General features: G+C 51.9%; 1 protein-coding gene across 1 annotated transcript in view; it reads right to left on the reverse strand.

Moving 5' to 3' along the window:
• The window catches only part of LOC122383229 (inositol-trisphosphate 3-kinase homolog), a 61719-nt gene extending 44204 nt beyond the window's left edge, over positions 1–17515 (reverse strand). The window contains exons 1-2 of the mRNA XM_043369439.1: positions 17371–17515; positions 16500–16878 (exon numbers count right to left, since the gene is read on the reverse strand). Of these exons, the coding sequence (XP_043225374.1) occupies positions 16500–16628 (129 nt within the window). The 5' untranslated portion in view covers positions 16629–16878; positions 17371–17515. The remainder of the gene's footprint in view (positions 1–16499; positions 16879–17370) is intronic.
• Positions 17516–17564: the final 49 nt, after the last annotated feature.

The following is a 17564-nucleotide window of genomic DNA, read 5'->3' on the forward strand; positions in this document are numbered from 1 at the left end:
TGCACGTTGGCATGCAAAATGTCTGAGCTCGAGTTCAAATTACCAGTCTCCCCCCCCCCCAAAAAAAAAAGACGACGAAACATTTGTTAACCGTGGTAGCTACTAGCCAATGATCAATGCAAAACACTTCGGGAACTCAATAAACCTTATCTTATAAACCACACACGAATCATAACTCTCCCACCGTTCATCCATTCTATCTTTATCTGTCTATAAATACAGCTGCCGATAGCTACTCTGAAGGCAGTCTCAGTTCGACGCGCACCCGAACGGACGGTGCCTCTCCGGGAGGGGCCACGGGGCACCCCGTGAGACACCTCAAGGACCTCAGCGCCGCGGTGTGACGTGCGAGCGTCTTCACACAATGGGCGACAATCAGGTCCCACTTGGGCCGGATCGATTACAGAGACCACACAACCCCTGACCCACTTGAGATAGACAGCCGAATGACGTCAAACGGATCGAGTGGGGGGGGGGGAGCACTGCTCGAGGGACGGGGCGATAATCGGGTCAAAGAACCTAAAACGGGAGCAGCACCTATAACGGGAGCAGAATATGTAGAAGAGGAAACGGAACCGGTGGTTAAAAAAACCCTGCAGGAAAGCGGAAGTTGGATGAACTTATTTTAGAGGACGTTGGCTTGTGCTTTGATTAACGCAAAACCACCGATCACGAAAAGGAGATTAACCCGCGCCGTGCTGGTGGCCTGAACTTTCCGCCGAGTGCTGGGGGGGGGGGGCGTTTTCACGCCCCCCCGTCTAACTCGGCTCCTGGGCCACGTAGCGACACGCAGTAAGCGGCAATCGAAAGAGCGTCAAAAATAAGGACGAAAACACTTCGGTCATTTTTTGGGTCAGGTCAAAGGTCAGGTCACCAGAGGTCACCAAAGGTAAAATGTTGACTATTTCAACATTTTGGAAACTGCCAACGGCTATCTCGGGAACCGATAGAGCTACAGCGCCGCGGAAAAGCGCATTCGATAGCCCTTTTACAGACCTTTCTGAGTAATGTTCTCAGATTTGACCTCAGGTCAACGGTTTAGCCTCCAGAGGGCAAAAACTCCAAAAATAGCCGTTTTTACGAAAAACGTTTTTTCGTCAATAACTTTTCACTCATAAGCGCCATGACATTACTTTTGCCAGCATCGTGTTCCTCTCGTCGAGACGCGTCGAATGAACTATTTGTTGACCTTGAAAGGTCATTTTGAAAATTTGACCTCAGGTCAAGGTCATGACCTGACCGAAAAGGGTCATGTTGCATATCAGTCGATCCGTATCGTCGAGCTGAACACATCTGACGTGTTTTCACCGCTCTAGCACGTCTCTATCAAAAGTTATAGCCAAAAAACTGCTGGCGACCGTTCATGACCTGAGATGACCTCAGGGGCACACAGAGGGGTCACAGGTGCATTTTTCCTATTCAGTGTGTCATGTTTACCTATGAACCGATGTTTGAGAGCGTTTTGAACGATATTCGTCCAAAAGAGGCGCATTTCAATTTTCTCCCATTGACTTATAATGGAGAGGTCGCAAAATTGACCTGACCTTAGGTCACAGATATCAAAAATCCGAGATATACATTTTATACATACTGTTACTCATATCAATCGCTGAAAGTTTCAAAGTGATCGCTCAGTCGGTGTGGCTATAGCGAGCCTTTGAACTTTTTCTGAGGTAAGGTCACTTGACGTGACCTGGTGACCTGACCTTGAACGGCCTAGGTCTGAAATTTTCACAACATGTGCGGAAATGATGTAGGAACACGTGTACCAAAAACGGCGGCGCTGCGCGCCGCCGTTTTTGAGATATTCGCGAAAAACCTGAGGGGGGGGGGCGTAAAAACGCCCCCCCCAGCACGGCGCGGGTTAAGACAAAGCTTCGAATACAAAGCAGCAAAGCAAGCATGATCGAAACAAGTTATCTAGGATTAAGGAGCATATATGCTGTCGCCAACTAGGAAGCAAGCAGGGGCGCGGGAACTACTTTCCGACTGGGGGGGCACACCATAATAGAGATTAACCTAGGGTACCCCCAAATCTAGTTTTCTCACCGGTTTTAGGCCACTTATTTTTCACCCCTCGGCTTTTTCAACAAAAAAGAAAACATTTGCAAAAAAAGTGTGGTATTCCGTCTCAAAGCTGTGGGGGCACCGCCCCCACGGCCCCAGAGTTGGGGGGGGGGGCAAGCTGCCCCCACTGCCCCCCGTCTCCCGCGCCTATGGAAGTAAGAACTAAATAAAACAAGGCATGAAGTCGACACGCATGAAAAACGTATCTATAACAGTTACGAATTCAAAATGTTAGGCTTAGTAAGCAGTAAGCTTGAACAATATCCACTTCTCATGAAATATCATACGGCTAGCAGCATTCAAGAACATGGTTTTCACATTAGGATATCCGTACGCTTTTGCAAAAGGCAAGATAAACAACACAGTAACTAGGGTTTGATGAGATTAACTACAGGCGAAATAGTAGGCACACCTGGCTGGTCCAAAGCAATCATCAGTTAATATTTGTAAGCAGGTACGTCACATTGCAAGGTACTTACAAACCTAGCACACAACCAAATACTCGGCAATCCGGTATCGGCATAGTATCGCTCATCGTGCACCTTTCTATGCACAAGGTCAGTCTTTTAATATGCTTCATCTTTTGCGCCTGTCTGAACAAAGGGAAAGACAAAACTTCCGGTTGCGTGTTACACTTTCCATTCGGCACACTCGCAACCCTCATGACTAGGCACGAATCAAACGGGTCTCGTGAGAGGGGGCAATCCAATGTCACGGACGAACAAGTCATGTGACATATGTTTGATTCTTCATATTTGTGACAAAAAAGAGAGGCAAAACGGGATGCGTATTGTGTATACCCATAGGAAAAAATAAATGCAGAAATTGTTGCGCCACATGATGCCTCGTAACATCTTTGGAGGTGATCGAGTCTTCTGAGAGCCTTCCGACTGCCAAGCTGGACAAGCTGATCGACAGCCCTTTACTGTTGCTCGACTGTCCTAAACTCCTGGTCGACTGTCCTAAACTCCTGGTCGACTGTCCTCAACTGCTGTTCGAGTCTTGACAGTCCTCAACTGCTGTTCGACTGCCCTCAACTGCTGCGTGCGCAGGCCATAACTGTTGCTCGACTCTATAGCATCGGCGATCGGCGTGCGAGCCGATGGCACTTTCCGTCCGTGAGTCTGACGCGATGCCCGCCCCGTGAGCCAGCAGGAACCGGCTGTAACTGGCACTCAGCAAACAATCAGCCGCCTCCCCCCCCCCTCCGACGACAAGTGTATGTAGTCGGGTTACGAGCCTCGTCTTAATCACGAACTGTTAACGTATCGGGAGTATGAATTCAACAACAAAGACAGTCATGAGTCAGTGTATAGGTTTGATAGCCGTGACACGAGTCACTAACTATCGGTCCATCCAAAACCTCAACCTTTGTGCTTGAATATGACTATGCAATTTCATTTTCCCTTTCAATCAAGACAGCTAGGATTGTGTTATAAACGACCGAAATACGTAGTGCCTGTGCATTGTGCAGTTTATAAAACATTCAATGAGCTTCCCAACAACTAGACGAACACTGTCTAATTTATCGACGGCACATTTCCATCTTTTCACACGCCGTCCTGCGGTCTCGACGAGCCAACCGGTCGTCGGCAGCATCCCGCCCAGGCTGCCGGGATGACAGCTGCGGCGAGCCCACCGCGGCCGTGCTCAATGCTCAGTGCTTACGTCACCACCCGCACCCGGCACCAACGTGAGGTCATCGGCGGTCTCCCAGCCGCCCCCGCTCGGTGGTTTCAAACTACGAGTAGGTATGTAGTATGTACTCCTCCCGCGCAGAATTAACAACACACCAGAGCGAGATATAGAACATGTGTCTAATGGGAGGAAGAAACCATCAGTTGCCGTTATTATTTCATACTAATCAACTCTCAACAATCCATTCGCCAAAAAAGGTATCGCTTTCTCGAATCTCGATGGAATGCAGAACATCGCAAAGCTATCGCCCTCCCATTACAAAGGCCGCATTCTTTGGCTCCGAACACTTCAGGCATCCATGTGGCACGGCTCGGCTGATGGGTTGGTAGGCACGTGCTGCAGAACAGGTGTGAACTGTGCCGAGCGAGCTCCCTATCGTGACGGCCACCTGTAACGCACCATCAGCTCCACACTAGCCAGCACCGGGAGGAGAGCTCCACCATCCGCGCAACTTGTCAAGGAAGGACATACCAGTGTCTGCCTACCCTGTGTACCCCAGGAGCACACGCCTGCAGCCATGATCGACAGCCGGTCGACCCGGGCGGCCCATCAGGGCGCTGCCCGGGAGACAGATCAATACCCGGCTCCGCTGCAGCGGCGGTGGCAGTGGAAAGTGGGCATGTCGGAGGAGGGATGAGAAGCATGGTTCCGTGGAAAAATATCGCCAGTTGAGGTGTTAAAGCCACCCCAAGCTGATGTTCATGACTGGATGTCGGAGGAGGGTGATATGACTGGCAACGCAACGACTTCTGGCTCACTCGGAGATGGAGAGAGTCAACGTAACGAAAACGAGGTCACGTCAAGGCTTACGTAGTTGCTCAATGCAATCTGCAGGAGATGGCACGATTTCGAAGCACGACACGCAGTCATTTCATCCTCCATGAGACACAAGCGTCTAATGCTTCGTTCAAATAGAACCAGACGTAAGACCACGGTTCAAGCAGTAACACTACTATCGTGCGCCTGACGTGTCTATGTCGCCACAAAGCGGGAACAAAGGCCCAGCGCACGTGCCGCGCGAGGTGCCACTCCCGCCGGTGCAGTCATTGCGCGTGTGCCAGCGTTCCGCTCCCGTGGCCCCCACAGCGATGTTTTTGTCGTTTCCGGTCTGCCGGCAGCAGTGCTCAAATCCGAGCGGATTTTTAGTGGTACCGTAGCGTGGGTAATAGCAGAAAAATAGCAGAGGTTCACATTACAACCCGATGCGCAATGAAACCAGACGCTTAAAAATCCACAGCGCACGGATGACCTTTCGAAGTTCGTGGCAAAACCAGTAAGAAACAGGAGAACAGCATGACCTTGCCTGGCTATGGACTCACAGCGTAAAATTCAGACTTTCAGAGCTGTGACTACTGACTAGGCACAAATTGGAGCTCAGTGGGTTCAATAAAGTCTTCAGACACGATATCCTGCAGTTTGCACCATTGTAAAATGGTTCGCAATCTCAGGCGCCACTCATTCACTGCAAAACATCGAAACTTTACTACAACCTGCGGTAAAGGAGACCAAAGGTTCAAAGCTTGAGTTGCTATCGCCATGCCAGGCGGCTGCTTATCGGTTTGATGTGAATGGCGACTTATAGCAATGGCGAATGTTACCGAGCTGCAGCCCAAAGCCGGGCTGAGAGCTGCAGAGGCTGCTGAAGCTCTACGTCAGCAAGGTCGCCGCAGTGCCGCCACGCCCGGAGACGTGGAGCCCCGCCCCGCCCTGTGACGCTGTGACGTGGACCAGGACCGCCCACCAGAAGCTGCGTCTCATGGCTCCTCATCCACTGCGCTGAGGGCACGGCAGCTGGCCATGGACCACTTGCAGCTACTTCACGCCAATTAGGGGAGACTGGAACGGTGGCGGCCGCTGCAGCAGAGGCTAAATGCAGCACCACACCCAGTCCGCGCTGCAAAAATAGCTCAATTCTCGCGATAAGTAGGGCTAGTGCTCCGGCTGGCTTCAATGATGCAAATCGCTCCCCGGAGGTGACCTTCAGGGGGTGTGTTCGCACTTCCTTCCTCCACTTCATCTCTAAAAAGCCGCCGCTGATGATCACCATCATGCTGACCGACTTCCTCTGAGAGCACCGCAATGATCCCCGCTGTGAGGCTTGGTGCACAGAGCAGCGGCGTGCATTCATCAGCACACCGCCGAGAGCGTAAAAACGGCGACAAGAACACGACCTCTGGCAAAAAGACCGATACTGCGGGTGATGGATACCACCTCCCAGTGGCGGCTTCAGAACACCGCGAACTGAAGAGCCGGTGGATGAGCCAGCGGGGTTCGCCGGTCGAACGAAGGCAATCGTCCGTAACGCTACAGTCTACACACCTCACCTCGGCAAGGACATAGCATACGAGTTTCAAATGACCTTAGACCACCATCACAGGAAACCTATAGGTAATGTACGGACATGGCACTCTTACTGCAAAGCTCCCTTTCAATGTTATTACAGGCCAATAAAAGTTGAAATACTATATGGGACCCCTTGGCGCACGGGTATAACTCAGCACATGCAGAATGACGACCGTCCATGCACGTTTCACTACAAGGTCAAGGTCTCAGCTGAGACCGAACCAGACGCCCGGGGCACGCCTCTGATCAAATCGGAACTGTGCGGTCTCGCCTATCACCTTGCCAGTTAGCCGAGCGACCCGGTGACGCGGGGGCGAGCCGGACCTCCCGCTAAGGTCAAAGGTCATCAACACACAGCCCGACGACCTTGAACGCCCACGGCGACGGAAAACTAGATGACGTCTCCTTTTCGAAACTCACACCGCACGAAAGCCCGATCAGCCTGTCAGACCCAATAGCAGGCTTGGCAGGAGCGCGGCAAGCCCGGTTCACAGCGTAATGCGACGGAAAATCAATAAACGGGAACGCTTTACACCGTAAACCGCGGAACCGCAACGCCGTTTACGGCTGGGAGAGCGCGGCAGGCGCTGCAAATTATTTCGGTTCGCTGAAAATGGCATCAAAACTATGCGACGCTTCACAGTCCAGCTGAGACACGTGGTGTAAGTTATCGGAAATCACTGTTCATAAACAGCCGATGTGTTATGTTGAAGCTTAACCCTCGCCGGACCTATTGGTTTTCTACATACGCGCCGGCCGAGGGGGGGGGGGCGGGTACGACCCCCCCCCCCCTCGCCGTTTCGCCCCTGGTGGAGCTAGCGCGTCGCGGAAAAAACGAGCGTGTGCGCCGTTACGAGACGCAGAGATTGGCACCAGATTTTAAGGTCCTAGGTCAACCGGTGACCTCTGAGGTCAGGTCAAGTGCCCCAGGGTACGGTTCAGGTTTTGGTGAATAACTTCGCAAACAACGGCCGCAGAGCCGCGATTTTGGCAGCATCGTGTTCGCCTCGCTCAGGCGCGTCGAATGATATACTTTTTGTCCGGGTCAGGTCAACTTGGGGTGTTGACCTCAGGTCAAGGTCAGGTCAGCACCCCCAGGTCACGAAGTTGGTCGAAAGGGGTCATGTCGCATATCATTCGATTCGGCAGGTCTTCCTGAGTCCATTGGTGGCTTTCTCGACTCGCTAGCTCAATTTGATCAAGAGTTATTGACGAAAAACGAATATGACCTTGATGACGTCATAAATGACGTCACGCAAGGTCAACATTGCAAAAGTGACGCATCTAACCTTGCAAGGAGTGCATCAAATCACGATTCTGTGTGCTTGAGATAGTTGGAGATCGTTCCCGGCGCCAGAATAGCAGTTTGAATTTTTCCCCATTGACTTATAATGGTGAGGTCACGAAAATGACCTGACCTCATATGACCTTTAGGAAAAATCCGAGATATACAAGTTTTGAGACTCATAATGGATACTAGATCCTGCAAGTTTCATTTCCCTGTGACATCTCCTCTGGCAGTGAGGGCGTTGCGAAGTTGCGACATCTGAAGACCGTGCAGAGGTTCACTTATGACGTCATAGGTCAGTGACCTGACCTGACCCAAAAATGGGATTGGTGTCAAAAGATGCGGCTTGGATCAAAGGTCAGGTATGCCAAGTTTCAGCTCTCTATCGCCAGCGTGTTCGGAGCTATCGCGAAAAAACCCTATGGGGGGGGGGGGGCGGCACCCGCCCCCCCCCCTCGGCCGGCGAGGGTTAATAAGACTGGGATTGGGTTAATTAAGACTACCTCACGTGAGTCGTGAGCTAATATTACGTAATCTCATACAGCCTGGGCATGACAACTCCCTGCTCCCTTCTCGTCTCTGTACCCCCCCCCCCCCCTTCCCTGCCCCCTGCCACACACCTGTCGCCCCAATCAGATGCGTCAATCGGGGCGCCAAGGTCACCTGCTCTGACTGAGCGACACTGTATCGACGTGACCCGAGCGAGCCGCCGCTACCGACGACACGTTCAGCTATCGTCGCATTCCAGCGAGTTCCGCCGGCGCCCGATGAGCGCACAGAGGCACCCGACGCACGCGGGCGGTGCGCGTTCTAAGAACGACTCACCGGCGCGTCAGATAGGACAAGGTCTGGATGGATTGGGCACAAGCTGCAGGGCGAGACCATGTGATCGCCGATCGGCAAAGGGGGGGGGGGGTTAGGTCGGTGTTTCTCAGTTCACATGGGGTGTGTGAATGACATACACGTTTTGACCGGTTTATGGCTAAGTACGGAAACCGTAGTCCAATATAGGACTTGGCGACCTATTTGGGTCCTACAAAAATATCACTGAGCACGCACAATGCTGGCGGGCGGTCAGCGGTTCGGTGGATTGTGCAACGAGCATCGTCCATATTTTGTACGTGTGCCAAGGCCGTTGGTGACTGCATTGTACCGCGCCTTGCGCATTAGTAGGCTTAGGTAGTATAGTTAAATACCTGTGTAGGTAAAAATATCTGACCGATGTGTCATCCCAGCTATTTACTTCGCTATCTCAATGTTTCACAGCGGTGAGAACGCTCATGGTCTCCTGAAATTATTTAAAATTTACTGTTTCACGAGAGCCTTCAGAGTTCAAGAAAGCTTGTCACGATATTTTTTTTTTTCATTAGACATCACGATTAGCTCACAAACGCTCAACCCCACAGTTCCATTCATTCGACCATCTTCTCTCCCGACCCGCCATCATCCCTCACCTATTCCGACGTGGCGTACGCGCCGTCAAAATGTCAGCAGCACTCAGTCGTGGGCGGCAAGGGTCACGGGGTCACATTTCTCTCTCCGTTAATATATACGGAATGAACGGAAATCGGCTGGGGCGGCTGGGCGCACCTCGGCGTCGCCGCTGGGCAATGAAATTAATCACTAACGTGGTCACGGTAACGACAGGGTGACGCCATCCGGCTCACAGCGATTGTTCCCCTTTCAGAAGAACGATGTTTAATGATTCGTAAAAGCCCCGGTCTAATCACATGTTCACACGTCATCATTTGTATCACCGATCGAGACAAAGCCAGTGAACTACAGACCTGGCCCGGAGCGGCGGGCGCATGACGGCAGCTCCCATCACAAAGACGGCGTGATAAGTGATAGGCTCAGGGAGATAATTGCCCAGAAAACTAATTGGGTCGCAAGCCAGAGAAGGCAATTACTGCGGCGAGACAGGACGACCACAAAAGGATTTGCAGCGGTTAAGGAGAGGATTCCCTGAGCACACCTGGTTCCGGCCTCCACAGAGTTGGTGATCAGGCCGCAGTCTCGCTATCGGTTAAAGCCTTTACTGAGACTTTTTTATCGAATGGTCCTCCACGGTATCTCATTACGTCCGTCTTAGCTCGTGGACCTCTAATGATCATACAGCGGCCACTGAGAGGGCCGGATTCCCTCTACACAGCAGACAGCTTACTGTCAGACCGATAAACGGTGATAATGTCATCTGCGGAAGAGCGAGAGCTTAAAGCACTGACCGCCAACTAATGGGCCGTTCTGTGACCAATGGTCCGTGACCACTGACCACCGGTCACTGATTTATCATCACATGCCTACAGACTACATGTCTATTACATGGTCCCAGGGGTCTATTTAGCAGAGTAAGCGCTTTTATCAAACACCGCCGTCCACCGATATAACATGGTAAGGCATCATGTCGAGGTGGGCCTGTAAGCCGGTGGCCAGTTTAGTGTTTATCAGCCAATCAGTCGGTTTGTCAGCCACCCCGTCAGGTACAAATTCGGGCTGTCACCCCGTTGTCAGTCAGTCTGGCGGGCCGATCACCCTGTAAGTAAGTCTGCCAGGCTGTCCATCAGCCGACACACCCGTGTGTCGGCGGGTCAACATGTTGTTGCGCCTGTCTGCCGGTCTGCCCGTCGCTCGGCTTCCGTCTCCGGTGAGCGGCTGTCGGACCGGGTGACCTGCACACACACACACACACACACACACACAGAGCACACACACAGCGTGCAGCTCGGCGCGACCCTGGACTGGCCTCGCTAATCACTTCCCGACCGGCCGCGTCCTGCTGAGACCGACTGCGGCCGACCGGCGGCGCTGGAGGGGTAGCTCGGAGCCGGGAGCCGCCCATGCACCGTCCAACGCTGCAGATGTCGGCACACAAAGACTGAGTTTTAATCGGTAAGCTGCTGACGGTAGACATCGGTCAAAACGTCGGCTGTCATACTGCTAGAGGAGATGGAAGGATTTGAACACCACGGCGAGCAGGATTAGGACCGCTGCTTCCTCCAGCACTGACCTCCAATCAAAGGATGATGGTGACGTGAGGTTTGGACTTTAGAGGTGCTTGAGCTACTGAGGCTCTCTGGAGCGCGGCAGGTAAGCGAACCCTTCCGATTGCACGGAAAGCTGCACCGCTAGAGCGTCAGTCCTTGACGGCATTTCCCACCAATAACGGCCAACAGCTGTGGACTCTGACTTCCATCGCATGCCACCACACAGAAGCCCGCCCAGGCATTCAGAGGACGCCATAAGCTCTCAAAAGCCCCATCACGTTCGTGCCTTACTGCAGCCGCATACGAACCCTATGGACTGCATAGTGCATAGTAGTGCACAGTCTGAAGTCCATTACACCGGCAGTTAGCGAGTACATGCAAACAATGCATGTTGGCAAGAACACATCAGCGCAAGCATCCGGGCCCAGCCGTCGGCCCCGCTGATATCAGGCATGATCAAAGACGGATCTATCAATATCCCTGTCTGTACACATGAACGACGAGGTCTATACCGAACATCATCGAGTCCCCTAACAGGAATACCAGCGGCTCTAAGCACTGCAAAAAAGCAATGCAAGAAATACCAGCACACCACACCTCCTTCCAAGCTTCCTTGACCCGACATTGTCCCCAAACACAATACGCCATTGAGCCGGGCGGCGGCCATTGGGCGGCGTTTTCTCCTGGTGGCGGCGCGCGCGCTGCCGGCAGTCCCCGGAATGCCGGTGCCGTCCGGCCCTAATACAGCGGCACCAGCACGGAACGATGACGCACGCCGACCACCAGTAGGAGTGTTTACCACCAGCCGCGGCCGCTATTTTCGGCGACCCGGCGCGGCGGCGACCCGAGCTTATTGTTACCGAGCGCGACACAGCCGGCAGCCGGCCGCGCTGGTCGGGCCGGGCCGAACACAGGGGCAGGCAGCTGGGAAAACCGACACACGGCCCGTGGGTGGTAGTAACGGGCCCGGGCAGGTGGTAAGTACACGTAGGTGCAAGGCCCCGGCGATAACGGAAACGCCCAATAGTAACGGGTGCATCAGGCCCGTTACCATTGGGCGCATCAGTTGCGAGCCAGGTCAGCACCCGCGGAAATGTGGATTTTATTTGAGTAGGTATCTTACGGATATGGTAACTGGCATCTGTATTCCAAACATTGGACCCAGTCTTAGCATGCTGAAAACACCTGGCAGGAACTAAACACTGATTATTCAAATCCAATACTACTAACCACACGCTCCAATGAACAGAACTGTAATCCCATCAAGGACGTCCGTTAAAATCCGTTGCTCGCACACAATCAGGTCATAAGTAGCTTTACCCCGACGTAAGGCGTCTAAAAATCACTCAGACTGGTAGGTATAGCGGTTTTCTTCTATAGTTACGACCGTTTGACGTCGGTACAAAAACTCCAAAAATGAGGAAGGGAAACTTGGTACAGAATTAGCGCATGTTTTTAATTCTATAATCTTACATCAGGATATAGAATACTCGTTTGTTTACTCAAATATGCAGAAACATCCCTTACATGACAGTTCCGACTTCTAATATCCGGAACAACTTTGGTACCGCCCCGGCAATGAGGTACGTAAATGTAATTTCCCAGCTAGTTAACCCGCGCCCGGCTGGGGGTCCTGGATTTCCACGCCCTGCTGGGGGGGGGGGGTGTTTGAACACCCCCCCTTGTAACTTGGCTCCTGGGCCACGTAGCGATACGCGGAAGGCGGCGTTCGAAAGAGCGTCAAAAATAATGACGAAATCACCTCGGTCACTTTTTTGGTCAGGTCAAAGGTCAGGTCACCAGAGGTCATTGAAGGCAAAATTTCGCCGATTTCCAGGTCGAATATCGAAAACTTCCAAGAAGCCAACACATAACTCGGGAACCAATAGAGCTACAGCGCCGCGGAAAAGCGCATTCGATAGCCCTATTAACGCCCTTTCTGAGTAATTCTCTCAGATTTGACCTAACGTCAACGGTTTTGCCTGCAGGGGGCAAAACTGCAAAAATAGCCGATTTTTTCGGAAACAGTTTTTCGGCAATAACTTTTGACCCAAGCCTTGTACGAGCTTACTTTTACCGGCATCGTGTTCCTCTCGTCAAGACGCATCGAATGAACTATAACTTGACCTTGAAAGGTCAACTTGAAAATTTGACCTCAGGTCAAGGTCATGACCTGACCGGAAAGGGTCATGCTGCATATCAGTCGATCCGTATCGTCGAGCTGAACACATCTAAGGCGTTTTCATCGCTCTAGCATGCCTCTATCAAAAGTTATTTGCGAAAAACTGTTAGATACCATTCGTGACCTAAGATGACCTCAGGGCATAAACAAGGGTCACGGACACCATTTTCATGTTCAGTGTGTCTAAACCACTTGTAATTCAGTGTTTGGGAGTGTTTATAATGTCTTCCGTCCAAAAGAGGCGCATTTCAATTTTCTCCCATTGACTTATAATGGGGAGGTCGCAAAATTGACCTGACCTTAGGTCACCGATATCAAAATTCCGAGATTTTCATTTTATAGATACTGTTACCCTTATCAATCGCTGAAAGTTTCAAAGCGATCGGTCACTCGGTGTAGCTATGACAGACATTGAAACTTTTTATGAGGTGAGGTCACTTCAAGTGACCTGGTGACCTGACCTTGAATGACCTTGGTCTGAAATTTTCACAACATGTGTAGAATTGATGTATGATAAGGTGTACCAAAAACGTATTCGCGAAAAACCACAAGGGGGGTGTTCAAACACCCCCCCCCCCCCAGCAGGGCGCGGGTTAAGACTGCAGATCTTGTTTCCAACACTTTGCTAGGCGGAAGTAATTTGTCGAGTGTTCCGTACCAAACGAAGATGCACATATGCCATTCGCGCCGAGAAAGGACCCGACCAGAGCCTGACAGCCCTTTGTCGCACTCTCCCCTCCGCTGTTCATGATTGATGCGGGTCAAGCATCATTATGCACTGCAGCAGAGATGACAGGGGGATCTGCTCATAAGGAGACCACTAGCGTCACCCATCCAGGACGTGGCCTGGCTGCAGCAATAGATCAACAAGCCCATGGCGCCGGACTTGACCACACAGCGGTCAATGGCCGTCATAGAGCGCGGTGTAAAGGGAGGGGAGTCGGGGAGGACCCGCATCCACGGTCAGCCACTCTGTGCAAGTAAAGAGGCGAAGAATTACTGGCGGAAAACATTTTACGGCATCGGTCTTCTACGTTAATCAACGAGTAGGACCAATTTTTGACCGGCGGGGCGGCTAAAATATCAATTCAAATTGATGGGGTACTGGAGGAAGATCCTTTAAAGGGACCCTCCCACCTTCAAAAAAGTTAATCAATTGGCATGAAAGTGATGTCGCTCGGTTCAGAAAAAGCAAAAACAAATATCTACCAAATGTCATCGAAACATGTTCACCGGTTTTCAAGATATTAGACTTTTACTTTTGTTTACTTTTTGGGATATCCGCTGTTCCTAGCGACTTTATTTGAAAGTGCGGCATTTGTTGCGCGCAAAGCAGCATATACCACCGCGTGCTACAAAACGTTTTAGTCAAACATTTAAAAATCGTTAGATATCTGCGCTGACGTCACACATTCAGAGGGGTATTCCTATGCATTAGCCCCTCTGAATCAAAATGCTGCAATTTTGAAATTCAATATTTCCGATTTAAGGCATTTCTCGATGTTGTGAGTGCCGAAACCGGTAATTGTGAGCCAGGGACCCCATTTTGGCTATCTCAACTCAAATCTAATGTTAAGGTGGGAGGGTCCCTTTAACTATATGTTTTCCCGCCGTCCTCTACAGATCGCCCTTATACCACTAGCCAGGGCACTAAAGCCACTAGCATAGCATCGAACTCTCCCAAGCACCCACATAATCATTATGCGCCTCCTATAAAACATCCACGCAATCCTATCTACCTTTGAACCGGGCGATCGATACGATCCCACGCGCTGGGCGGGTCGCACGCTCAGGTGTGACACCGTCCAATGCTCGGTACTCTGCAATCTGCATTGCACGGCGGCGTGCCCCCGTGCCTGTGCACGCACGGGCCCGGCATGACCGTATCACTGGCCTCCACAAAGCCCCCAGTGAGTCTACAGTCTACATACGGTTGGAGTGTGGTTAGACCCGCAGCTCCTACGGAAAGTGCGCCGCAGAGATAGACGTGGGCCTCCTTGCTGACGTCTTCTCCGGCAGCTTTCTGACAACGCGATAGATTGTGTGTAGATAGTTAGACGGGTGCCAGATAACAACATTGCAAGTTCAATCACTTGGATTGCACAAACGAAACGTCAACAATTTATCGGCCAACGGAAGGTGCAAGTGGCACGGTGGTGCGAAGAAAATCGCAGTAGAGGTCCGCTAGCGAACGATATGCGACCTCTGCTGGCCCGAACGACCAACGATGTCTGCCACTCAGTCTATGCGTCTATCTCTTAGTCTTGTCTAAAGTCATCAGCCCCGAGGTCACCGTTGCGTCTTCCTTCATTGTACCCCCGTGTATCGCTCTCATCGTCTATAATCCCTTCAATTCTTCGGTCACTCTGGGTCGGTCAGTTTCTTCTGAGTCACTCCCATTTCAATAGGTGGAGAATTGTGCTGGACTGGTGGTGCTCGAGCTCTCCCATTTCTACCCCGGCTTGACTTTGGAGCCGCAACAGACGGCAGAGGTCAAGATCACTGCTAGGGCGGCGGCGGATTTGCTGCGCCCAATCACCCCCCCCCCCCCCTCCCCCCAGCTCGACACAATTCTCCACTTTTGCCAATTTCCTCAGACTGCATGTCTCCCATTTGCGCCTTTCGTCGTCTTCGTCACTCTATGTCGCTCATCGTCCCCTTTGTCGCTCAGCTGCGTCTCCCAAACCTCACCATCTCTCTTCTGCGTCTCCCAAACCTCACCATCTCTCTTCTGCGTCTCTTACGCTCCCGGTATAACCCCACCACCCATCCAGCGGTAACGCTATTGTATTCCGGCCATCATCCTCTACCCAGCTGTGTGCTGCCCCAAGGACAGAGACCGAATCTGGCCACTGCAAATTCAAAACAAAGCCAGCAACGCTATGCCACACGGTCCTTATACAGGCTAACCACGGACCAATCACACCAGTCTGCGACTCTGCATAGGGGTATAACACATGCATAGCGCGCGGTGCCAGGCTCGTGCGAATGGCAGCTGTACGGCGGGGAGCGGCGGGTCAGCCGGGGTTGTTTGCTGCCACTTGTGCCTTATCAGGCGGCACCATTGAGACTGGTGCTCACCCACAGACGAGAGTCCGCCAGAGACAGCGAACGGTGGCAGATGGAATGTCGGATAACGAACAGAGCTACTCGACCGGCGGGGAATTCGACATTGGCGGAGATAACTGGGCGAGTTACGTAATGCCAGCGTAAGCAGCCACACCAATACATTGGTGCTAGCACATTGTTTGTTTGCTAGATGCAAATAACAAGATACCGTATTGACTGTTAAACATATACCTACCTAGCTGACACGATCCTTTTCTGCAAGGCTCACAAACGAAATAGCAAAGCAGCTTTGTACTTTGTGAACGTCCCCTGTAACCGTCTTATCTGATCGACTACCTATAAGTTACTGCATTTAAATACCCATTGTTTCCTGATAGATGTAGTTTGCAGTCATGTAGATAAACTATGCCGCATGCTCGATCAATCTGAACAAAACTGTAAAGTGCGTTTGAACGGAATATAATGCGTACGTTCGCCGTTGAGACAATCCCAAATTGAGTGCATGGAGAACTTGCGAAATATATCAGCGCCATGGCCGATGGTGGCTTACTTAATGCTAAGCCGTGCTCCTCTTCTCGCGCAACACATATCAAATGACCAGCCAGAGGAACCACCAGAGCCATAATATCCTCGGGAGTCGGGACGGCCGCCGTTCCGTAACTGATCTGACATTGGCGGGTCGCTCAGGACAGGCGCCGCGCACCGCCGGACGGCCTGGGCCGCTCCAAAACACCCTCACCCTCCATCACAGTCGGCCCCCGCGGCGACCCATTCATTCCTTACGCAACCGGGGCCAGGTCAGCGAGGACGTCAACACGGGGTGACACGGACGGGGTCGGCAGGTCACCGAGCCGCCCGCTGAACTGACCTGTATCAACGTCTGCTGCAGCTTCTGAAAGGCCGACGAGTAGGACGCCGGCGGGAACTGGCCTTTACCGCCGGGCTTCTTGTGATTGGCGGCTGGCGCCGGTGTGGGAGCCTTCTCAGCAGCCGACATGACTTGCCAGCAGGAGTTTTGGATGATCGTACGGCGAGTCGAGTTCAGACCACATTCACTGTCAGATCCAGCCACGCGGTCCTCGACTCACGGCACGCGCCGACACACTGCACCTGCCAGGTCCTCGTTCCACCCACGACCATTCCCAGTAAATGCACGGGAGCCACTGGGCCGCCGTCACACCGACGATACGGCGCCGCCCGCCCATCGAACCGAGGCCAGCGCAGCGACCAGCCGACGCGCCCGACATCTGCCGGCAAAAGAATGTACTGAAGGTTACTAGAATACGGGAACAGGTGGCACGACACATCTGAGGAACAGTTCTCTATATACCGTGTGAGGAACGAGAATCATGGAGCGGGAACTGAGTTCGTCGACTGAAAGGACATGGGTTTGTCCTGTGCCAGAGTCCTTTGACACATACTGGTCACCAAGTCCTTAGCCTTTTGTTCGCAAAAAAATGCCCTTTGGCAATAGGCATTTCCGGCCTGAGATCGGAGAAAAATCAGGCAGCGTCGCGCATCTACTTGACTCCAACTCTGGTCTCTGACCAAATAATTATCACCCTCAGGCCTCAACCATTCTCTCCCAAGGATCTACCTCAATCATTCCTCATCATCCTGAACACCTTTTGACCTTACCAGCACAAGTCAAAGTCCGGAGACGTCCCAACTCCCAAATCCCATCCCATGGCGGACAATCACCCATTTTATCAGCGTTCATTACGATTCTTAGCACTTACTGAGCACTTCAGAAGTTCAAAATGACAAACGATGAGCACCAAGTGATGGAATAACATGAAATTATCGAAATAATTATCCCATGTCCCAACTTCAAAATTCAAAACCACCCCATCGCATTCAACTTTCAGAAACGTCGCGAGGAATGACCTTGAAATTGATATAGTGGAAGTTGAAATCTTTTTAAGTCATTATA

This window comes from Amphibalanus amphitrite, unplaced genomic scaffold (assembly GCF_019059575.1).
Source record: "Amphibalanus amphitrite isolate SeventyFive unplaced genomic scaffold, NRLGWU_Aamphi_draft 000158F_arrow, whole genome shotgun sequence".
Lineage (NCBI taxonomy): Eukaryota > Metazoa > Arthropoda > Thecostraca > Balanomorpha > Balanidae > Amphibalanus > Amphibalanus amphitrite.